Source organism: Aegilops tauschii, chromosome 7, assembly GCF_002575655.3.
Source record: "Aegilops tauschii subsp. strangulata cultivar AL8/78 chromosome 7, Aet v6.0, whole genome shotgun sequence".
Lineage (NCBI taxonomy): Eukaryota > Viridiplantae > Streptophyta > Magnoliopsida > Poales > Poaceae > Aegilops > Aegilops tauschii.
The window spans coordinates 543,261,945-543,286,045 of record NC_053041.3 but is presented as its reverse complement, the minus strand read 5'-3'; the positions used below and the strand labels follow the sequence as shown (position 1 = coordinate 543,286,045).

General features: G+C 44.7%; 1 protein-coding gene and 2 long non-coding RNA genes across 4 annotated transcripts; 2 read left to right on the top strand and 1 right to left on the bottom strand.

Moving 5' to 3' along the window:
- Positions 1-6,851: 6,851 nt before the first annotated feature.
- LOC141027361 (uncharacterized) lies at positions 6,852-7,453 on the bottom strand. The gene is made up of 2 exons (XM_073504367.1): positions 7,130-7,453; positions 6,852-7,049 (listed from the first exon to the last, which is right to left on the bottom strand). The coding sequence occupies exons 1-2, from the start codon at positions 7,451-7,453 to the stop codon at positions 6,852-6,854; spliced, it is 522 nt and encodes a 173-aa protein (XP_073360468.1).
- A 1,692-nt stretch (positions 7,454-9,145) lies between these two features.
- LOC109742854 (uncharacterized) lies at positions 9,146-12,142 on the top strand. Its single transcript, XR_002227953.4, has 2 exons — positions 9,146-9,272; positions 11,852-12,142. It is a non-coding gene; the product is annotated as an uncharacterized lncRNA (long non-coding RNA).
- Positions 12,143-17,829: 5,687 nt separating this feature from the next.
- LOC109742848 (uncharacterized) lies at positions 17,830-20,444 on the top strand. 2 transcript variants are annotated; one of them, XR_012189605.1, is made up of 3 exons: positions 17,830-18,450; positions 20,025-20,112; positions 20,177-20,444. It is a non-coding gene; the product is annotated as an uncharacterized lncRNA (long non-coding RNA). The 2 variants fall into 2 exon arrangements; XR_002227952.4 differs by lacking the exon at positions 17,830-18,450 and having other exon boundaries at positions 18,545-20,112.
- The last annotated feature ends 3,657 nt before the right edge of the window (positions 20,445-24,101 follow it).

The window sequence follows — 24,101 nt, the reverse complement described above, 5'->3', positions numbered from 1 at the left end:
CATCATCTATCATTTTATTAAATTAAAGCAATCATCAGCCTGCTATCATTATTTTTGGATCCATCCACTGGTTGTTACCATCACTCTAAATTTCTGCATGCTCTCCTGCTCTCCTTACATAATCTCACCATATTTTTTCGTATGCATGTCAGATATTGTACACAGTCATGCTGAACATGTAGAGAAAAAGAGAAGAGTTTTGTGTGGCAATACAATGTCATGCAGACATCGCTCCATGGTGGGTTCAATGGCAAACCCTCCCCACCCCTCTCCAGATTGTAATCTGGAGGAAGATATCTGTTCTGAGGCGGATTCAGACGCCGTTGACCACTCCTATTTACCCCCAAGGTGTTTGCTCTACCTTGGCATGATGATGTTAGTCATATCATGCATATGTTGCCTTGCAGTGCCTACTTTTGACATCATATATGTCATCTGCTTAGTTTAGACATGTTCTGTCGCCACCTATTTAGTTTCTATATCATATATGGGAATTATGCAGTCTCATGTCTTTTAGCCAGCTATAATATATGTGAAATGTGCAATGCCATCCTGTTTAACCAGGCATCATATATTTGAATGATATCTTGCCCATCCTTTTCTTCATTACATTTCCATTTGTCGATAATGTTTGTACATTAAACTACTCTTCCTATGAATCAGCCATTTGGGTGGGAGATTGAAAAATCTGGAGTGAAAACAAGGCCTTCAGAGCAGACAGTGCTACCTGTCGAAGCAGATCTCTTGTTGGGTCCCGATAGCTCCTCAGAGATGGATTCAGAGACAGATGACCAGTCCTATTCCCCCACCGAGGTGTATGCTCTAACTTGGCATGACGTTTTAGTTATTCATCATATATTTGAATTATGTTATGCTATGCTATCCAGTTTAGATAGACATCATATATGTGAAATTATGTCATGCTATCCGTTTTAGTTAAACAATATACATGTCAACTATTTCATGTCCTCTTTTTTCCACACTATCTATTGCATCTGTCTCTCATACAATGTCTGTACATTCAACTATGTTTACTGTTTATCAGCCATTTGAATTGGAGCGGGTGATGCCAGCATCTAGCGGACTAAAAACACGGTCTTCAAATAAAACAGTGCTACCTCTTGGTGGAGATAGCACCCCGGTTGTACATGCACGAGAACCAACCCTACCACACATAACCCAAACTCTCGCAGATTGTACCCCTACTGATGGACAGAGAACTAGCTTCACCCAATCTAACCCCAACCCCAGCATATAGTAACCCAGTTCCTGTTGACACAGCACCATCTCCACCACAGATCTCCCAAACAATAGCAGTTAGTAAGGCAGCTCCAGTGCCCAAAGGGCCAGTACTACCATGACGAACCCCAACTCCACCAGTTAGTACGCCTATTGCTGTGGAGGAAGCACAACTAGCTAGTCGTAGTTTAGAATCTATCGCATTTGATGTTGTTAAATCGTATGTGCGTATCTTCCCATCTTGGAAATATTATACTGTAGATGAAGGAAAATGCCAGTTGCAGGTGTTTGTCCAGGAGTTATGTGTAAGTAATGTTATTCATGGCAATTACTTTGCTTTGTCCCATACATCCTACCCCATGATGGTTATAATACAACAAATTTTCCCATTTTTCTCTATAGAGAAGGACCGATTTGGAAACTCAGGATGAGGTAACCTGTGCTAATACCTCTGCTATCTTCAAGAATGCTTGGTGGCAGTATCGGAATTACCTGAAGAAAACGTACTTCACCAGCAAAGAAACTCATCAAATTCCCTTACGTTCTCCTGAAACACATTTACTGGACGATGACTGGGAACGCCTTGTTCTGTACTGGTCCCGAACCAAGAATGTGGTAAGGTCTATAAGCTCATTTTCTATTTTTAAGTACTATATTCTTGCATCTTAGTGTACTTTGTTCATGTAGAACAAGTGCCTAAACCTGAAGAACAACTGTTCTAATTTAAGATTCCATTGCTATCATAGTTCCAAAAAGCGCTAGGCGTTAATTGTGCGTTTTGCCACCGCCTTGCGCTTTACTGACCAAAGCGCATGCTTATGCGCAGTTATGCACAGATTAAGCGTAGTTATGGGCAATGCGTTTCGCCAACACCTAGAGCCTAGGCGTGCTTAAGCGCTCGCTTAGGCGCGCCTTTTTAACTATGATTGCTATCGTGCATACTGCTTTGCTCTTGTATCACTGTATTTACTCATACAAACTTATTTTTAAATTGAAGGATCCAATCAAAACTCCAATGGCACAGCAGGTATGTTCACGCATGTTTCTTTAACATGCTTGCTCTTATCAATAGCTCTGTTGATTTCAATTTCAATTGTGTATACAGTTGACTTCTCATATCATGCACATTACTAGCATTACAGCAGAGCAAATAGTGTTGTTGTACATGTAGACCCGTGATACCCATCTGAAATCTTGTTGTGCCGTGTAGTTTCCCACGGTTTGTATTCTCACTGCTGCTTTGTCTTGAACTGATATGATTTGAACCGTGTCTCTATTTTGATTTGGCAAGACAATGCAGTGACCATAGGACATAGATATATGTTTGTTTGATGCTTTTATTATGTACTAGTACTTGGCAATAGAAGACTTGGTAGTTTAATCCTATCCACCTTACTAAAGAACTGGTTCACCGAAATGAGTTTCGTATACTAGTACATGCTAAACCTGTTATGTGTCTGCTTGTTTCTTCTTTTAGGATGCTGACAAAATATTGGGGAAGAGTGCCTTATTAAGCAATGATAAAGGAAGTAATGCAGATAAGGTTCATGATAGTGACACATCCTTGTTGGTCTCCAACAAAGCTGATAAAACAGCTAAGGAAGACTATCTCGATGACAGTGAGACAACCCCAAAGTCCTGTCTTGGTTTAGTGTTTGAGTTACTGGCCACTACCGCTTGCACAAACTATTCAAACTCATTGTCTGAATCAGTTCGGTTTCTTGAGTCTCAACTACAAGCTGAAAGACATCGATCGGCTATGCTGCGACAAGAAGCGGAAGGACTGCGGAAGTCCCTGGAGCATTCAGATGCATACTTTCTGGTGCAACAGCAAGCGTTGGAGGATTTTAGCGCCAAACAGGACAAAGCTAATAAGCTTGCTAAGCTTTGCCAACATGGTGGATACCACGTTTCTTGAGCTCTTCTGAAGTTGTTTCAGTTATGCTCTTGTTTTGCTGTCGCGTTTATTTGCACTGGTGGCCAATTTTGACGGCCAGTGTATGTAATATACTGCTTTGTTCCCTATATTTGCACTGGTGGCGAACTTTGATGCCCAGTGGATGTAATATGTGTAATAGCGGTAATAGGCTAGCGTTAATTGCTTGCTTATTTATTTCCTTATTGTCTTGTTTAGTTGTTTGCTTGTAGTCACTGCAGTTCTTTTTCTGTGTTTTTCTAGTGACCACAATAACCTATTTTTGGAAACTAGGCCAAAATAATCATGGCAACACACGGACTGTTGTAACCATGGGCCTCCTGCGGGCCATATGATCCATGGGCCTTCTACAGGCCGTAGGATCCATTGGCCTTCTATACGGGCCGTAGGATCCATGGGCCTTCTACGGGTCGTATGATTCATGGGCCTTTTACGGGCCGTAGGATCCATGGGCCTTCTATGGGGCGTATCATCATTTCGCCAATCATGGGCCGTACTATTCGTGGACAATAACGGGCCGTTAATAGGCCGTATTTGATAACACTATGAAAACAGCCCAACGGGTTTTTTTTAAATGAAAACGGCCCAACGTATTAACGGGCCACAAACGGGCCGACTGTAACTACGGGCTGAATTTGGCCCACAAGCAGAAAATGACAGTAACGGGCCGTAAGTAACCGAATGCTGGAAATGAGCCCAAGAATAAATGGGCCCTGAGAAGGCCGAAAGATAACATGGGCTGGAAACGGCCCAACGGAATAATGGGCCATTAATGGGTATAAAGTGATACAATGTTCGTTACGGGCCAGTTTTACCACGAGTCGTTAAGGGGCTGAGGGTTACTAAGGGCCTCATATGGGCCGAAAGACGTCATGGGCCATACATGGGCTGGAAGTTAAAACGGGCTGGAATTATATTGGACGGCCCAGATGACGCTACTGGGCCTAATTCGGATAGGCCGTAAACGGGCCCTGGGTTAGCGGGCTATAAATGGGCTATATGCGAACAGACCGTTAACAGGCTTGTCGTGGGCCGGCCCGCCACCTTTTGACCAAGTCAAACGGGTCGGCCTTTTCATAGGAATGGGCCTCTGTTGGGCCGTGCCACGTGTCGACGTAGCATAGGCGCTTTGGGTCCAATGCGTGGATGACATCCGTCCCAACGGTGAGCCGACACGTGTTTCCTCCAGCCAATGATGATTTTACACGTGGAAAATCCCCATTGGTCGGGGCTGTTAACGGTTTATCGGATCCAAAACCGGACACGATAGCTTAACGGCGTTCCGTTACGGTGGATGCCACGTGTCGGTCACCCTTGACGAAAGCACTTCTGTGACGCGCGATTTATCGTCATGGAAGTGGACACTTCTGTGATGATAATTTTGGTAATGTCATGGAACACTTCTACGACAGCACATGTATGACTATCTTGATTCTGTCATAAATTTGTCATGGATGTACATGCATGACAGAAAACGTGACCTACTGTGACAAACACGTATCATCACGGAAGTGTGTTTTTTTGTAGTGGGTGCGGCCACGACGACGGGGGCGGCCGAGGGGACCGCGGCGGGGGCCGCCGAGGAGGACGCGGCGATGGGGGCGGACGAGGGGGCCGCGACGGGGGCCGCGGCGACGGGGGGCACTGAGGAGGCCGCGGCGACGGGGGCCGCGGCGGGGGCCGTGGCGACAGGGGGCACCGGTGCGGGGGCCGCGGGCAGGGCCAAGCCCAGTGCGCGGCTGGGCGGTTCGCCAGAGGAGGAGGCAGGGGCGAACCGTGACGCGGGAGAAGCCGAGGGTGACGGTGCCTGCTGAAACGGGAACACCAGCTCATCAAAGTACACATGTCGCGAAGTGAAAACGCGGTGTGACACTGGATCATAGCACCGGTAACCTTTGGTGTTGGGAGGATAACCAAGGAAGATGCACGGAAGCGACCGGGGAGCGAGTTTGTGAGGAGCAATGGACGCGGTGCTAGGATAACAGAGACACCCGAAAATGCGAAAAGGCCATCATAAGATGGAACCGCACCGAAGAGGAGCTGGTGAGGAGTGTAGTTCCAGTGCGAACGACACGGGCGAATGTTAATAAGGAGGCTGGAGGTCGCAAGCGCGTCAGGCCAGAACCGAGGAGGCACGTAGGAGTGGAAGAGCAACGTGTGGACACAGTCATTAAGGGTGCAAATGACGCGCTCGGCGCAACCATTCTGCTGTGACGTGTAGGGACAAGTGAGAGCGAAAAATGGTGCCGTGGGACGCAAGAAGATTGCGGACGGCGACGTTGTCAAACTCCTTGCCGTTGTCAGTTTGCAAGGCGAGAATAGGACGACCGAACTGTGTGGTGACATATGAATAAAAGGCTGTGAGTGTGGCAAGAGCGTCGGACTTGCGACGGAGAGGGAATGTCCACACATAATGAGTAAAATCATCCAATATCACCAAATAGTATAAATAGCCCGTGTTGCTCGCAACCAGGGACGTCCAAACTTCACCATGCAATAAGTGAAACGGAAAGGTGGAAATGTTTGTAGACTCGCTAAAGGGGAGACGAACGTGCTTGCCAAGACGGCAAGCCTCACAAGTGTGGTCGTCAACCTTATTACATGAGAAGGAAAAACTCTGAAGAATCTGACGCATAACAGTGGAGTTGGGATGACCGAGGTGGGCGTGCCAAAGATCAACACTAGCGGCGAAGGTGGCGGGACGACGGGTGGTGGTGGCGCCGGAGGGATGCACTGGGTAAAGCTCGTCCGGGCTGTCACATCGGTGGAGTACCATCCGTTTACGGGCGTCCTTCACAGAAAAGCCGATATCGTCAAATTCAACCGTGATAGGATTCTCACGAGCAAGACGACGAACAGAAACTAGATTAGTGACTAAGTTAGGAGACACAAGAACATTAGACATGTTAACGGGAGTAGAAGTAGAAGGAAATGACATATGACCGACATGTGTAATGGGTAGAGAGGAACCGTTACCAACAGTGATGCGAGTGGGAGTATGAACAGGAGTGGCAGACGTGAGGTTACCGGGATGAGCAGTCATGTGAGCAGTGGCACCCGAGTCCATGTACCAGTCACCACCGCCACCGTAGGAACTCGGTAACGGGGCGGAGTGCAGGGCAGCGAGAAGGGCTGGGTCCCACGGCGGCGGCACCTGAGGAGGATAAAACCCGCCGTAGGCCGGCGCGGCGGTGGCGCCGTAGGCGGGCGCGGGCGGGGGCGCGGCACTATAGCCGCTGTAGGGAGCGGCGTTCTGCGCGGCGAAGAGGGCCTGGTGACTCGCCGAACGAGGCCCAAGGATGCCCGGAGCAGGAGCCCGAGGGACCGGCATCGAGTACGCGTGGACGACGCCAGTCCACGGGTTGGTGCCGTACGTCCACGGAGGGGTGGCCTGCTGCTACTGCTGACGAGCCGCCCCCCCCCCCCCCGCCTCGACGCCTGTTGCTGCTTGCGGCCGCCCTCGCGGCGGTTGCCGCGGCGCCCACCACCTGGCTGCTGGGGGCAGCGGGAGGGGCAGGGGGCGCGGGCGGCAGGGGGGAGTACCCCGGAGGCGCGGGGGGCGGCGGCTGCTGGCACGGCGCGGGTGGGGCGGTCGGTGATGGGGCGCCACGGGAGGTGCCGGCGGCGAGGGCGTGATGTTGCACATGCTTCTTGACCCCCTTCATCCGACGCTCCTCTAACCGCAAGACACCAACTTGGGGAAGGAGGGCTCCGGCATCAAGGTGAGGTTGGAAGCGGCGTTGCCGAAGTCCTCGTTGAGGCCGGCGGTGAGCGTGCTGAGGAGGAGGTCGTCATCAACCTTGGCGCCAATGTCGCGGAGCTCATCCACCAACGTCTTCAAGCGGCGGCAGTGGTCATCAATGGACTGTTCATCCTGGTGACAGCCAAAAAATTCCCGCTGCAAAAAACGCGGCGCTGAAGTTTGTTGTCGGTGAAAAGGCCGTTTAGCTTGACCCACATGGCGCGGGCGTCGTCGCCGGCGCTCACGACCGTGTGGAACAGGTCCTTGGAGATGGTGGTGAAGAACCACCAGATGATGGTGCCGTCGATCGCGGTCCACTCGGCGTCGTCCACCATGGCGCGGGAGTCAACGGTGCCGTCCACATGATCCACGAGGTTGTTCTCGCGGAAGAGCAGCGAGTAGTACGTCTTCCACGCGAAGTACGTGGAGTTGGAGGCGTCGAGGATGACGAGGACGCGTGCGTGGATGTTGATGTCGCGGATTTCAGCAGGGTCGACGGCGAAGGGATTGGAGTAGGTGGAGGCGTTGGATGACATGGCGGCGAGGAGTTGGGGAAGGGGGCGGTGCGGCGGGGTTAGGGCGGCGCGGCGGGGAGGAGAGGGGCGGCGCGGCAGGAGAGCGGCGCGGCGTGGAGAGGGGTGGTGGCCGCGGCGTGGAGTGGCGGTGGCTAGGGTTAGCGGAAGCAGGAGGATCGACTTGCGATAGATACCATGTAGAGAATGATTTGATGCATCAATAATTGATTGATCGTGCACTAAGCACATATATATAGGTACAAGAGGTACGACCGATGTCTTGTCTCCCAAGATACAAGTAAATACAGAGGAAGAGAGACACTACAGGTGCAACATACAAAACCCAGACCTATGTACACATGTTCAACAAGAAGCACTCCTGGAGCGAACACCTGAATATCTTGTTTTCTCTGGATCAGTAAGCCTAATGGTGGACTTCTCTTCGTGTGTAGCTTGACTGAGCGCTTTCTCGCTTCAATCTTCAGCTCGACTGAACACTTGCAAGCCCTATTAGTTCAGTAGTTAGAGTCTTAGAGAGGAGTTTCCAAGCTTTCATCTTTGAGTGTTACTGAAATATGGGTGTTACTAGAAACTCAATGTTTTTGTAATAATCCCATTCAAATTACAAAATGGTAATCAGCAATTTTCCTCTAGTACATTGTAAACCTTCTATTTCGTCGGTGACAAGCAGCTCCCCCTTAAACAATTATTTAGAAAGCACTGCTAGAGTGTCTACTCGAACAGCTTCTCATACCATGATCTATGTAGACGTATGGGCTTCTGCCTTCTGCTGGGCTCGGGCTGAGCTCCATTGCTACGTATCCCCGACGTGTCGAGGGCGTCCCTACGGCGCATCAAGGGCGGCGACGGTGGAGAGGAGACGAGGTGGAGGGGGCACGGGCTCGAGGGCAATGACGTGGGAGAGGAGGGAGCAGGGAGGAGACGAGGCGGAGGGGGCGCAGGCTTGACGAAGGGTTGGCGGAACCTTTGCACGTTTCGGAGGATGGGCGCGGATGGGATTGGTGAATCCCAACGGCGACGCGACGCGCACGCAGCCAGTGCCACCGATGAACGGGACCAAGAGCAGCGCTGGCCCACCCGTCATCGCTATAGAACAGACGTGGGTGCATATGCTGGTTACATACGCATCGGCCTATCCTTGGGCAACTCCTCCCCGTAACACATGACGCGGGCAGCGCGCGAGGAGCGGGCCCCAGGCGCGTTTGACCCGGGACGAGACGCGACGCAGGAGGCAACGTGCACGTGAAAAAGTTATAGCCATTAGACCGACGTGTGGGACCAAAAGGCAGGCAGGCCTACTTGCAGCCGTACCAACAGGCGAATCCAGAGGGGCGAGCGAACCAGAAACTGGGCAGTGCCCACGATGCGCGCACGCGGCGCGGCAGGAGAGGCGCTCGCGCACCCAAAAAACTTTGACCCAGCCAATCCGCTTTTGCCCGAGCCCACAGGTCATCCAACGTCTACTTTCACCGCACGGTCAAAACGGCAACACACGTTTTCTAGCCAGATCCAACGACCCCGGGCATGAGGTCCAAAGCCTTTGTATAACGGTTTTGCTAATTAACAGTCGAGTGATTTACAATTGGGTTTCATTCAAATTTCTGGCCGCTTGATCTTGTGCCAAGATCCGCGCTGGGTGCTGGCTTTTTCGGACTTTTTTTTTCTGTCTCTGTTACCGGGTGCGCTTTCGTTTCCCAGCCAGCCCGTTACCGCCTATCCCTTTTGTTCTCTGTCTTTTTTTTTTGTCCTTTCTCATTTCTTGGCGAGAGTTAAAGCTGAGAGAGGGAGGCGATTCTTGGCGATTTCCTCGTCGTCCATGGTGATTCCCATCTTCTCCTCCTCCTCTTCTTCAGATTGATTTCCGCTCCAGTGCCGTGTGGTTTCAGTTGGATATCCTGGTCTTCTTCCTTGCCCCATTGAATTTCTTCTAGATCTTGTGGTTTGATTCGATTCCCCTTGTGTTTGATGTAGATGTAGGTGTATGTGTAGTCTTAGAGGTGGATTTTGGCGATTTTTTTTGCAATTACATTGATAGGTGGATGGATGTAGCGGTGGATCCGATTCTCCTGTTGATTTTCTTTCTGCTAACCTGGGCGTTTGATTCCGCTGACGTTTTTTGTTGTTAGATCCAGGGGTGTTCGGTTTTAGGTAGTAGTTGCATCTAAGTTACCACAACTTCATAACTCTGATTTCATTTTAATTACAGTGTAATTTCCTCTGAAATCATAGAGTAGTGACATTGTAATTTCAGTCTAAGTTCCAGAGGTAACCATAACTGTAATTTCATTTTAATTACAGTGTAATTTCATCTGAAATCACATAGTAGTGACATTGTAATTTCAGTGTAAGTTCCAGAGGTAACCATTGTGCAATTTTTGCTGTAACTTCTATGATTTTTAGTTTACAGGCACTGCAATTACAATGTAATTTCAGGTTATTATAGTGCTATTTTCAGGTTAATTACACTAGATCACAATGAAGTTTGCCTATGTTGGGTCTGCAAGCATTTTAGAACCGTAGTGTTGCATCTTTATCTTTGTGGTTTGTCTTTGTTTGGTAGTATTTGTATCCATTTTATAACATTTTTTCTATGTTTTCCGTAGTGTTGCATCTAAGTTTACAGCAGCTTTAAAATTGTAATTTCATTTTAATTACAGTGTCATTTCCTCTGAAATTACAGAGTAATCGTATTGTAATTATAGTGCTCTTACAGTATACTTGTAATTGCAGTGTAATTACAGCGTAATTTTTAGGGTAATTACACTGTAAATCACACTGCTATTTACTGTAATTACAGTGCAATTTCTCTATATTTACAATGTTGTTACAGTGTAATTTCCATGGGTAATCACAGTGCCATTTTTACTAGAATATTTACTGTATTTACAGTCAATGCAAATCACAGTGTAATTTCAGTAAAAATTACAGTGGTAATTAGACTGTAAATCACAGTGTCTTTGTTGGGTAGTGTTCTATCTATTCACGCTGTTAATATATACTGAATCTACCTTTGGTTAGTGTTGCAACTTGATAATAGTAATTTCAGTACTTTTTTGCTACTGTAAATTTTAGTTTCTTTTGCCTTGGTGCTTTTGAAACAAAACTGACCAGTTTCTTTGATTTTGACTAGAGTGCTCTGTGCAATACACTCTGTCAAATGAAAAGAATTTGTGATCTCTGCTTTTCATTCTTGTGATTTTACCGGTTCTAGATCTCATAGAAAATCACTAGGCATGAGCAAAGACATTGGTATTGAAGGATTTCCGGCCTGTGGATCGTCTCTTGTATGATCTTCCATGGCTCTCCCCCAATTAGTTGTTGCAGCTTTGGTGTTTATCTTTGCCCCAATTGGAATTGAAGGATTTCTAACTCCATGGTTCCTTGTTGGTGTTTGTCTTTGCTCTTTCTTTTTATTTTTCATTTCCTCCATGATAGTAATTTAATTTCTGCCTTCTTTTTTGGTGTTTGTCTTTGCCATTTATTTTTTATTTCTCATTTTCTCTATATACATTTTTCTTCATATTATTCTTCCTTGTTCCAGCTGTACTTCTCTGTAACCGTTCGAAAGCATTGGTTTTCTTTCTTTGTTTGTTTGAAGGGAAGAGCCTTTACTTTCCTCGATCCAGCTTTTAATGAGCATTCTGAATTTCACTTGCAGATTGGCGATATGCTAGTACATTTTAATCAATTTGTTTCCCTTTTGAAGGCACCGTGTTGTTATCTTTTAAGATTTATCTCTTGTATTTTCCTTTATTCGAGCGTATTACAAACTTTATAGGATTCTGGGACACTTTTATTACTCCCATGTTGAGGAAACAAAACAGTTTGGAAAAAAAATGATGTTATCGACCTATAGTTGTTCTAATCAGACCAATAGGTAATTTGTTTTTTAGTATAGCTGGCCTGATTTTCTCTTATATTCTGTTCTTGATTTTGTTGGTATTTTTTTTTTCTTCCTTTATTCATGTGAAACCAGGCACACAATTGTGGTGTCTTTACATTCGAGTTTATGGAAGTGTGGACTGCAAGGACTCAAGTTGTTGACCATTTTTCAAGCGCTAACATTCCCAACTTAAGGACAAAGTATGCTAATGATAAGTTTTTCAGCGAGTTCAACAGGGTGGATAAGTTCTAGACTTCTTGTTACTGATTTTTTTTTTGAAGATGTAAGCACTTCTGTTTTTTATACTTCAAATTTACAGTAAAGAGGTTCATGACTTCCAGTCTTTTTTAGTTGTACTTTTGGCTAAAGGTTGCCTAATTTACTGTACTCGTCTATGTCACTCGCTGTCTCTTGTACTATGTATTTTCAGCTTTTTGGTTCAGTGTTAATGGCGTCCCTTTGTGCTGTATATCTTAATGATTGGTCTAATGTCGTGTTTGATCCTTTTTTTTCAGACTGTGAATTAACAATGATGGAGAAGAAGGATTGTTTGCATTAGATAGATGATGAACTGCTTTTTTCACACTATGGATAGGGCAGTGTCTATGTTGGTTCAGTGTGTAGTCATCTGTATGATAGGAAGTGTCAAGTGTGTATGTTGGTTCAGCTGTTTTTTTCTTTTCAAAAAGGAGGATTGCCCCCGGCCTCTGCATCGCAATGTTGGTTCAGTTGTGTCTCTATAATCTGTAGAAGACACTAGGTACTATACTTGCAAGGTTTTCTTACTGTAATTTCAAGGTTTTTCACCTGCTTGTCATGAATGCAAATGGGTTCAGTCCAACCCGCGTATATACATACCAACTCATGACTCAGGGCTGCAAACGGGTGTCTTTGAGATTCAACAAGTTCCGGTCATAATGTCACTGTAATAATCACACAATATGAGTGTACGTTATGCATAAATACACTGTAATTTTAGAAGTTCCAGTGCTAATTGACTGTAAGTTTTGTGTATCTAGACTTTAGCACTTAAGATATCACTATGAGTAGACTGCAAGTTACCAGAATGGCAGTCTAATTATCACTGTATTTTTCTCCCGAGTGATTGTAAGTGGACTGTACGTTGATAAGTACAGCAAAGAAGCGAGAGACGCGGGGTTTACGAAGCTTTACCAAAAAAAAAGTGGACTGTACGTTGATGGCAGACCTACAGAGGATACGTTGATGGATCAGTAGGCTTTTTTCGGCTGTGGTAATGCGATACCTGTAGCTCACATATGTTTGAAACCGGGTCCAACCCGATTAGGATTGACCTTCTAGCGTTGACATACATACAACGGAGATACACAAAAAAGGAACACACAAACTTGACTGATGTTCAATTGATTTTCGTCAAACGTCAAATAGACACTCCCTTGTATAATGCAGCAAAAATACTATAGCAATTGCTACAGTATACAAAGGGGGGCTAGGGTGGCCAGTTGGGCTGGATCCGCCCCTGCCCTTGGGGGTTAGAGCATCTACAGCCGAACCCTTTACTTCCCCCTCAAAGTCTAAAACCCTCACTCGGTCGGAAAAAACCTGATTCAACCGGACCCCTGTTTTCCATCCTAAACATCTGCATTGACCGGCATACCTCAAACTCGTCTCAAATCTGAGGGCAACATGAGGACGCTGGTCACGCCCGGACAGCCCGCTGGATGCCCACACGGTCCCACTCTTGCAGCTGACTTGGCTAGAAGACCGTTGCTGCAACTGCGCCATCATGCCCCCATCGGAAGGAAACGCCGGAGCTAGGTGCGCCGGGTCCGGAGCTCGCCCGCACCGCCTACACGAGTTGGCCGAGGCTGCTCGCGCTCGTCTCCTATGGCTGCCGCGCTGCGCCCTTGCCGGAGCACGGCATGGCTGATGTGCTCTGGCCGCCGTGCTATCCGCGCTTGAGCTGGCCACCTTGCTCACGTCCATGCGTGCAGGCCGCCATCGCTGCAGCCGCGTGCGGGCTGCCGTGCTCGAGTCTGAGCATTGTCTGGGTAGTGTATGGGCAGTGTCTGTGTTGTGTCTGGGCATTGTATGGGCAGTGTCTATCTTGTGTCTGGGCATTGTCTGGGTCGTGCGCGTCGGCGCTACCGTGCCGCACCAGGGCTAGAGCTCATGCTCGCTAGGGACGGAGCGCGCCGGGGCGGGCCGCGGCTGAGCCGGAGCTCGCAGCTGCCGTGACCGCTGTGCTCGGGACAGGGCTGCTCTGCTAGTGTGCGCAGCCGCGGGCGTGAGCAATCGAAGCCGCGGGCCGTGCGGGCGTGCTAGCCGTGCGCGGAGCCGGGCTGGCCGCGTGTAGCCTGTAGCGTGCTGGCCGTGCGTGGAGCCGGCCTGGCTGTGCACGCAGCAAGCTGGCCGGTGCGGCGTGATGGCCGCGCGCAGTCGTCGCCGCCGCCTCATGCATGCGTGCTGACCTCGAGTTGGTCGCCGCGTGTGTGCTTGGCCAAGCGCTGCCGCGTGTGTTGGCCAAGGCCGCTCGCGCCCGTGCCCGTGGTGCGTTCAGCGGCGGGTGGCTAGCTTCGTTGATAAGCTAGCTAGTGCGCTTGATGGTTGTGTGCCATTGCTTGTAATCAATCGAAGGATTTGATCCAACTTTGCTGCTGCTGGTGCGCAAGGAAGTGAGGAGTCGCCGTGGACGACGCACATAAGCTGTTTGTTGACATGTCTGGCAAATGAGGAAGATGATTATGAGGGATGTGGACAAATGAGAGGAAATATAATGGGCCAAAACGGACACGCCCGGTCAGTGACCGGGCGCGTCCGTGGGCGTTTAAGAGATCAAATTTGTGCAGCCCGGCTGTAGATGATCTTACAACCGTTGGGGACTGACCATGATACCCCTTGGGGACTGACTCCAAGACAGTCGACTGAAAACCATACTTGGGTCAGTCAACTGACCACAACTTATTTCAGTCGATTTGTGTACTAGGTAGCCAGGTTTTCTTGGGTCGTAGTGTATCGCCGTGCGTGCTACTCTTATCACCAACTAATCAAGTAAAGCTGCGTTGCTGAAACAACGAAGCCATTATTCTTTAATCTCACACACCGTTTCAGAGGCAAGCTGTGTTGTGATTGGTTGTACTACGCACGTACAAGATGAAGTGAGCTGAGCCTGAGTGGACGAGAAGGGATTAGATCCAACATTGATTGGTTCATGGAACGAGTTGGTAATAAGTATGTACAGGAAAATTGCTAGTACATGCTCTCAGCTGACCACAATAATCCTCTAGTACATGAATTCGTGCTTGAAATTGCGTGTTTTTATAATATGCAAAAATATATAATAGTGTATTTTTTGCAAAAAAAAGAAAGAAGAAAAACCTATGAAGAAATGAATTGGCGGCATTGGTATTGACCACAAAGAAAAAATAAAAATAAATACAACAAAAATAATGAAGTTTCCTAAGAATGAATTAGCGGGATTGGTATTACCCTTTAAAACGAAAGAAATGAAAAAAAATTAAAAAAATGACAAAAGTTTTCTAATTTAATAATAAATTATTGGCACTGGTACTACCCTTTAAAAAGAAATAAAATAGTAATAAAAATTGCACACAATTTACCCAGAATTTGTGTTTTTATAATATGAAAAAATAAGTATATAGTAGTGGATTTTTTTGCAAAAACAAATTTCCTAAGAAGTAATGAATTTGTGGCATTGCTACTATCCTTAAGGCTAAAGAAAATGAAATGAAAATTAAAAAAAATCAAAATAAAAAACTTCTCTAAGGAAGAATGAATTAGTGACATTGATATTACCATTTAAGAAGAAAGAAAATAAAAAATAAAACAAATAATGACAAAATTTGCATACAATTCACACTAAAATTGCATCATTTTTACATTATGCAAGAATAAACATGTAATAGTGGAATTTTTGCAAAAAGAAGTTTTTCCAATATGAAATAAATTGGTGTCATTGGTATTACCAATAAAGGAGAGAGGAAATGGAAAAAACTAAATCAAATAATGAATTTTTTTGAACTAAATTTACTCAATTTTTTTGCTTTATATAATATGCAGGAATAAGCATATGGCATTAGTATTACCCTTAAAGAATAAAGAAAATGAAACAAAAACTAAAAAAACCAAAATAATGAAGTTTTCTAAGAAAAAAATAAATTGGTGGCATTGGTATTACCCTCTAAAAAGAAAGAAAATAAAACAAACTAAGATAAATAATGGTAAAATTTGCAAACCATTTACACAAAACACGTCTTTTATAATAAGCAAGAATAAGCATGTATTATTAGAATTTTCCAAAAAAATGTTATTTAAGATTGGCATTGGTATTACACTTGATAAAGGAAAGGAAATGAAACAAAAGCTAAAACATAATAAAATGGAAGTTCTCGGAGAAAGAATTAACTAGTCGCATCGGTACTTACCTAACATCTTAAAAATAATTTGCACACTAATTAAAAATAATTTCCATGTATACATTCCGATAAATCTTGAGTGGACATGCAGCCACGCGGGGTCATTATCAAGACCGATTGTTTCCGCGCGATTCGTGCAGCTCTAATACATCGAGCCTGTATAATAAATTCCATCCACCGTATACAATTAATACAACTCTTGTATACTTCTGACCTTGCCAGGAGATGGCCTAGAAGGCAGACTCGCGCATTGAAGACGTGCGTTGATTAACATGTCAGTCTAAATGGCCAGCTGCACCACAATAACTACACTATCCATGGTACTTGATTAGAAGATGGCCGCGGAGCATGTCGTTTGGAGCGTTAACTACATTGAAAGCATGCAGCCTGTCCATAATCACACTAGCTCTCTCCATCCAACATTGTTCAATTTGGAAAATGAGGTTTTTTAGTTTCGGACTACTGACTTAAAACTCTTACATGCATCAATTTTTTGACTAAAAAATCACTTAACTCCATTCTTCATAGTTAACTTGAATCATAAAAAATAGAATCTGATTTTTAAATGCAACGTTGATACAAAATCAGAATGTCAATTAAAAGATCAGGCAAAATTCTACAGAAAGGGTTAAAATACTTTTACATAACTTATAGGATATTTGAGATATCACCAATATTAGAGAATGATTTTTTTATGGCTTCGGTTTTGATCTCAGCTTCACAAGCATACATGTTAACCAAAAATTACGGTTCCCATTTTTGAACAAATTAGAGACATCAAAACCAACTCCACAGATTTCTAATTGAACTTACAATATGAAAATATCTACGAGATGCATTTAATTACCTGAATATATGGGAGAAAGTTTGTCATGGTTGCAGCTAAATTTGTGTGCTTAGTCGATGTATTAGTAATATGTTAATCGGTAAATTAGGACTAACCATCATACAAGTGTGTTTAATCAGTGTGCCAGTTATTAGCCATGTAATATCTTGGGCTAATTAGCATATGAGTATTACCATACACTAAACCATCCAGTTTGTCATGAAACAGATGCTATGAATAAAGTTCTTGTACTAGCATTATTCCATTGATGCATCTGCCAATTGATGGGTGACACATTAATACATAGACTCTGCCAGCTAATAACAATTGCCATAAGAAAAGTCTGCAATGCAAGGGGACGAACAGGTTGGATATACGTCAGCACGTTTATGCGTATACCCAAGTAAAACGCAGGATCAAGTCCAGTGTCCATATGCTAACCTGTGTATCTCTGTTTCTACCGAAGTCATTTCCCCTGTTCTTCTGCTCTCCACAGGACGCAGATTGAAAATGAGCTACAGTGCACACCACGAGGTACTTATGGTGGCTGCCCCACGTCCAGAGCATTGACGACGGTTCAATTATGCGCATCCACCGAAGGACGGGGAGTTAATCCATCTCCCGGACCGGGCTTTTTTGTTTTTCTCGTCTGATTCATTGAACGTGGGCTATGCTGCTGGCCCACCGCCGGGACCTATAACACACGTATTCGTGCGATGTGTGAATTCACGCGGCGCGTATTGCAAAAGTGCTAATAAAAGTAGCAATCGTAGCGCGTTGCCGGACGACCGGGATAACGGCAGCGCGTAGCCGCATGTCCCAAAAATTCACGTCCTATACATTCATCTTATACTCCATGTTCAAATAACAAAACACCAAAGTTGGAGATTAATCGTCTCTCAACACATCAAAAATAACTTGCATCTTATATCGATGTTGTCATCTCCCCCAACACGCACATGCGTGTGCGCATACAAAAAGTGACACACGCACGCACGCACGCACACACACACGCACACAAGAAAAACTGAAAAATAAAAATAATAGAAGAGACATAGAAAACACATTCAGACTTTATATGTTGACACGATAGAGAAATTCATAAAAATATCTTCAAATTCAAACTAAAACAAGCTTGCCGGATTTATCTTAATTATTCTTCACTAGCATGCTCCATTAATGCTCTCAGCAGCCGCGTCACCCAACCAGATGGAAACGCGCGGACGGACGGTCGGCCCGACCCTTTTTCCTCGCACGGTCGCGCCAGATGGGTGAGAAGCCCACTTCGTTATCCATTTCTCTTCCACACCCTGACGGCAACCACCACTTCCCAACTCACGCAACCACCACTCTCGATTCAACCCGACCAGATCGCCGACGAGGGTTTGTGCGGCGGCCTGCCTGTGAATCTCGGCGGCATGGCGATAGATCGAAAAGCGGTGGCCCTCGAGGATGCGGGGCGCGGAAGGGGGAGGAGCAGAGCCGTCGCAGTGCTGTTCGAGGAGGCTGGGCGTGGAGGAAGAAAGCATCTGCGGCGCTGACGCCGACGCTACCGCGCTTCACGGACGTCAACCAGGAGGTGGACGAGGCCCCGCGGCTCGCAGCCGAGCTGTTCGCCGACGGGGACGCCGTCTTCTTCGTGCGGCGCCGATGGTGATCTACTCGCCGGGATTCACCCCGAGCCCAAGCTGCTCGTCGGCGGGGACGCCGTCTTCCTCGTGCGGCGCCGATGGGGAACTACTTGCTGGGAAGTATTCCGCCGCCTCCCAATAGCCGCCGAGCTTTGTTCATGCGTATGTGCCGGAGGCCCTCTGGAGACCGCTCCTCTGCTTCGTGCTCCTCCGGCACCCGATGCCATGGAACTGAACTCAAGGTCTCATTCCCTTACTACCCATGTGTTTTTTTCCTCCCTCGTAATACGTGTGTTGTGTGTTCATGCATACGGGAGCTGAGCCATGATTTTTGTTGGATCAATCATCTGAGTACAGCTTTCAACCTGTAAATTTTCCTTTTGGCTTTAGAATTGGTGTGGATAATTTGTAGTTGCCATGGGCATTTTCCATTGATGGCAAGTTTACATGTTTGATATGCGCCCCCACTGTATTTGTGCCATGTTGTTTGCTTAGGGAGAACAATTTTTGCCATGGCACATTCATACAGTTTGCCATCTTTGCAAAGAAGAGCTGTTCTGGTCAACCATCTTACAGTTTTCAGAGGTGTCATGGCAATTTTCAACCCACATTTACCATGGTAAATTCCAATCTGTAGGTTTGGTTTAGCACAGGTACAATCTTTAGCTGCGCTGGACCAATCCCGGTACGCACTGACGGCAGATGGATTTGTAACACTTTTTGCCAATGCAAAATTTGCAAGTAACATGGCAACTTATAGTAATTTTTATCTAAAAAACATGTGTGAATTTTCCATGGCAAAAAAATATTCATCTAAAAGAAAGAAATTTGCCATGGGCCGTATAGTGAATTTGCCATGGCAAAATTCCAAAATAATATGGTAAATTTTAGTATTTTTTATCAAAAAAGTGCGTGAATTTGCCATGGCAAAATTATTTGTCTAGAAGAAAGAAATTTGTCATGGCAACATTTTAATGACTTTTTGCCTTCATAAAAAATTGTTTTTTGCCATGGCAAGTGTTGTTTTTTTGGTGACAAATCCATTTGTTTGCCATGACAATTTTACCTTTTTGACATGGTAAATTTACCTATATTGCCACGGCAATATAGGTCCTTCAAATGAAAAATAAAGATGGCAAATTTTTGTTTTATTTTGGCATGGCAATTTTTGCTATATTGGCATGGCAAATTTATCTTTAACGCCATGGTAATTTCTTTTTAACCTCATTTTTTCTGTGAAAAATTTACTTTCTATATTGCCATGACAACTTTTACCTTTTTGACATGGCAAGTTTACCTATATTGCCACAGCAATATAGGTCCTTCAAATGGAAAAAATAAAGGATGTCAATTTTTTCTTTCAATTTGCCATGGCAATTTTTCCTATATTGACATGGAAAATTTATCTATAACACCATGGCAATTTGTGTTTTAACCTCTTTCTTTTCTCTGTGAAAATTTACTTTTCATTTTGCCATGGCATTTTTTACCTTTTTTAACATGGCAAGTTTACCTATATTGCCATGACAAGTCTTAACCATTACATACATGTCAATATAATCGCTATGTCAATTTTTTTCATGCCAAATTAACTTGATGGTACTATGGCAATTTACTCTAATTTTCTTGAAATTTTACTTTACATATGATCCATGGCAATTTTCACTTTTTTCATCTTTCATGGGGACTGCGGTAAATTACTTTAAGAAACATGGCTATTACTACCCAAAAAATATATGGTACACTTTTTGTGTGTGTTATACATGATGATTTTTTTATACACATTCTTTTTGTGTCTTCATGCATATATTAAAAGTGGCTAGGGAACGATGGAGCCACGGTGGCTGAGAACGAGAGTATGACGACAGTGCTAATTCCTCTATGCCTCTCCATGTTGTGTTGTGGTAATACTCCCCACCCCTCTCTCATTTGATTTTAGTAATACTGTGCTTACTCATCTCATTGCAGGCTCTCCAAAACGGGGGAGAGGCTCGGAGTTGTGGCCAAGCTATGAATTGGTTCAGACGTCTATAGCTTGAACTCTTTTTGTGTGTGTGTGTGGGAGATCTTGAACTACGATGTGTGCACATTTAGTTTGTACTCATGCCCTATGAGCTTGTACGAATTAACCAAAAAAACTCTTTAGCAAATAACAGAACTGAATAGAGCTATAGTCGTAGCAAGTTGTTGTGCAAAGATTGATTTTATAGTGCAATCTCTGGACAGTGTTAGATAAGTATGTTTCTATCTGGTGACTTGGTTAGAATTATGTTTACTCATGATTATTTTGCATATACCAAGGTAGTTGAGCCTTCAAGCTCTATTCCACCGGGCCCTCATAATCTAACCTCTCCCTCGTTCATTTCATCGTGTTTTTCAGCTTTGCATCGCACTTCTTTGACAAATTGGAGAGCAGAAGTCTTGCCAATTACCATTGCCTTAGCTTGCTTGCCATAAGAACCTCTCATAGGAAAAATAGGTGGATGCCATACTTATTTGTAGTACTGCTCATGATACAACGTTGTTCACCTCATCATCATTTTTTTCTTAGAAGAGCTCACCGTTGTGTTTTTCCCAATAAAATGCATCTTGGGCACCAATATATCAGCATTGTAAAGCTATATGAGATCTATGCAGAAGGAAAGCATGCCTATAACTCATGTCTGATGATGTGCGGTTGAAAGAAAGAGCTGAGAAGTTAGAGAGCTGGAGGAACAATGAGAAGCTACCAGATTTGTTGATAATTGAGATGTCGCCAGATTTGTTGGTATTCTTTGGATCTTGGGAGTTACTGTGTCTATTAAGAGAAGTAGTTGGCGAGTTATTGGCATGATGACTTCAATCTCTTCATTCGTTTTGTTCTGCTACAAGATCCGGTTTCTACAACCCTGTGGATTAGAGGTGAAGGATTGGAGGCGATAGTCATGCATGGCATGGGATGCTGCCCCCAACCGATGTTTCTACACCGACTACTAGATCTTGTCGTTCACGATGAGTGGATAGCTGTTGCGGTCTTCAAAGCCGTGTATGGCGTTTGCAGATGTCTCTATCCCTTACTTTTTGTTAATTTTATCTTTTAATATTCCGGTGGATGACGAGCAAGCGGAGGAAGACGACGACCAATATGATTTCAATGTAATTTTATTTTTGACAAGTCATTATATGTCTTGTTGTACTTTGATTATATTTTCTAATGTTTTTCTTTATAAATACTAGATATGAGATGCTCTTGGGTGCCTTTTTCCAATACAAATGGGAACAACCCTATTCCAATGACCTGATAACCTCAACATTGGTATGAACACTACCTAACCTATCGTTCCCACAAAAGCACTACACCAAGCGTCAACACCAATAACCCATAGGAAGATTCGCCAGGAGACTTCACGCCCCAACAACATTTGTAGGTTTGGTCAATTTTAACATGGTCCCTTCTTACCTTCTCTTTTCACATGAGAGGTAAGTAAAACTACTCTTTCGGTTTACTGTTTGTGTCCTGGGTCCCCCCCCCCCCCCCCCCCCCCCCCCCGGGGTGCCGCGTACTTCAGAAAAATTAATAAGGGTAAGAATCGTAGTTCAGTTCCCATTTTTTGATTTGAATGTTAGTTGTGCATGTTTAGCAAATTGTTGGGTGAATTGAAAGGTGCAGCGCTAGCTAGCTCAAGCAACGAAGATACCTGTCATGGTGCCCACTATTGTTTCAGTCAAAGTTGTTGAGCTCTTTACTTGCATTTATGTAAAGTAATACTCCCATCCGTCCGAAAAAGCTTGTCCTTCAAATAGATGTATCTAGCACCAAGTTAGTGCTAGATACATCCATTTGAGGGACAAGCTTTTTCAGACGGAGGGAGTACACATTAGACAATACTAGGCCTGAGAGGTGGAATGGACGACGCCTGTCAAAATCATACATGGATGAGCCCCAACCTACAGTAATCAAAGGCCTAAGACTAAACAAGTTTACGAATATTAAAGCGATCGGCCGGACACGACTTGGCAGGTGCGTGCCCCCGCAATTTGATGCCCCTACGAATTTCCCTTTTGCCAGTCCCATTTAGTTCTTTACGGGAAAAAGGCCGACTAAGCTAGCAAGTGGAAACAGTGCTACAAAATATTTAGGATCAACAGCTGTAAGCATGTTTTTGGGTGGAATTTAGGAAGATCCGGGCATGCAAAAGACACGAGCTAGGAAGAGTCTTCAATATTATCACCAACAAATACTAGGCCAAAGGCCAATCTATCCCCGACGCGTACATGATAATTCAATCATCTGAGCACTTTCTTTGTTCATAAGCACATGTCGTTTTATACATCAACGGTCTCCAAATTTTTCATCAATATACTTTTATTTGTATATGTTAGTAGAAAATATATATAAATATGTTATGAAGGCATTTTCCATAACAAATCTAAACTAAAAATTAACACTTGCTATACCAATGTGAATGTATGGTTTGAACTATTTTGAAGTCAAAGCTATATATACATATGATTGTATACTTTCTGGGATGACATGTATTCTATCTTCAAACAAAGGTAATATATTCTTGGACAATGATCGAAATCATTGATAACTCTAATTTTGCTCGAATTAAAGCTATAATTTTTTGTTGATCTCATTGGCCCATTTAGGCATGATAAAGGTTATTTGGAAGTAAGAATGACCATTTCACCCCTGAGAACATTTGAGCAACCACAGGCTATACATGTTTTGTTGTTCAAAGCCTTTATGGATGCACTCAAAAGCTAAATTTTAGTATCATGAGCTAAGAAGAGTAAAATATTGCACTGAAATTTAATCCAATTTTTTTGAAAGTGTCAACCGAAATTATGTGGGGCAAAATATAAACATCCGTACTCTATCTGCCTTAGTTTAGATTGTGTTCACGGTGGGCTTTGATTCTATTGAATGTTGCTGCTTGTCTCCTCCCCTCATGAAGCTTCTAAAGCGCTGAAATAAGCACTTGAGTTTTCCTTGGCCTGCGCGTAAACCAGTACGGACGCCTATCATTGGGAGAACCAAAAACGTAGACCGTGACGAGCTAGCACGAACAACGATGGTTGCTTTCCCCGTGCCTACTATTCCCTCATACTCTTGATATGTATTTCTAGTTCGCCTTCTACCTTTTCAGTATGTTGTGGACTGCAACCTATTTGCTATTCCAAAACTGCAAAAGACACGGTACATTCAAAGTTGTTGTGCTCTTTACTTACATTTACATCGTATGAAACTTTCAGGTACAAAATCGTGCACGGAAGATTTTGTTGTGATTGTCTCCCTGTTGTATGCGTGGCCGGTATCTGCTTCCGCCAGTGGATCCCACTTGTACAGAAATGATTATTCAAATTGTTCCTAAGAGGCGTTTTCCACCAAAAAAACATTAAACTGCTAATGACTAACGTAGGCGATCTGTGTAGGGAACCTAACGCAGGAAGTAAATAAAATGAAACCGCCTTTAAAACTCGTTGGCCGGTTCTCGAAATGAAACCGGCTCTAATAACTCCAGCCCACATGCATTTTTGAGTACTATAAACAGCCTCTACCAAGTTAAATAACAACATACGTCAACACTTTCTCTTCTCTCTCTCCTCGATTCTCCTTCCTCCCTATTCCTTTCCTTACCTTCACCGAGTGCAGCTTCCCAAACCCTAGCACCGTCGCCGCCGTCACCTCCACCTCCACAACCATTAGTGCCACCACCACGCGCCAGCAGTCGCTGCCAACCAAGGCTGTCATGGCACTTATGGCGTGCCTCCATTGAACCTAGTCGACATGGTGGTTCGGTCAGACCCCATCCTCCGTAGGCCCTATACGGTGGTTGCCATGGTGACAACGAGCTAGATGGCTCCGTAGTATTGGCTAGCATATTGAGGAAGGAGTAGGCCGCTGCCG

Coding starts and splice junctions, on each gene's coding strand:
- LOC141027361 (XM_073504367.1), bottom strand. CDS start 7,453: ATGTCATCCAACGCCTCCACCTACTCCAATCCCTTCGCCGTCGACCCT. Junction 7,050..7,129: donor ACGACGCCCGCGCCATGTGG/GTCAAGCTAAAC, acceptor GGCTGTCACCAG/GATGAACAGTCCATTGATGA.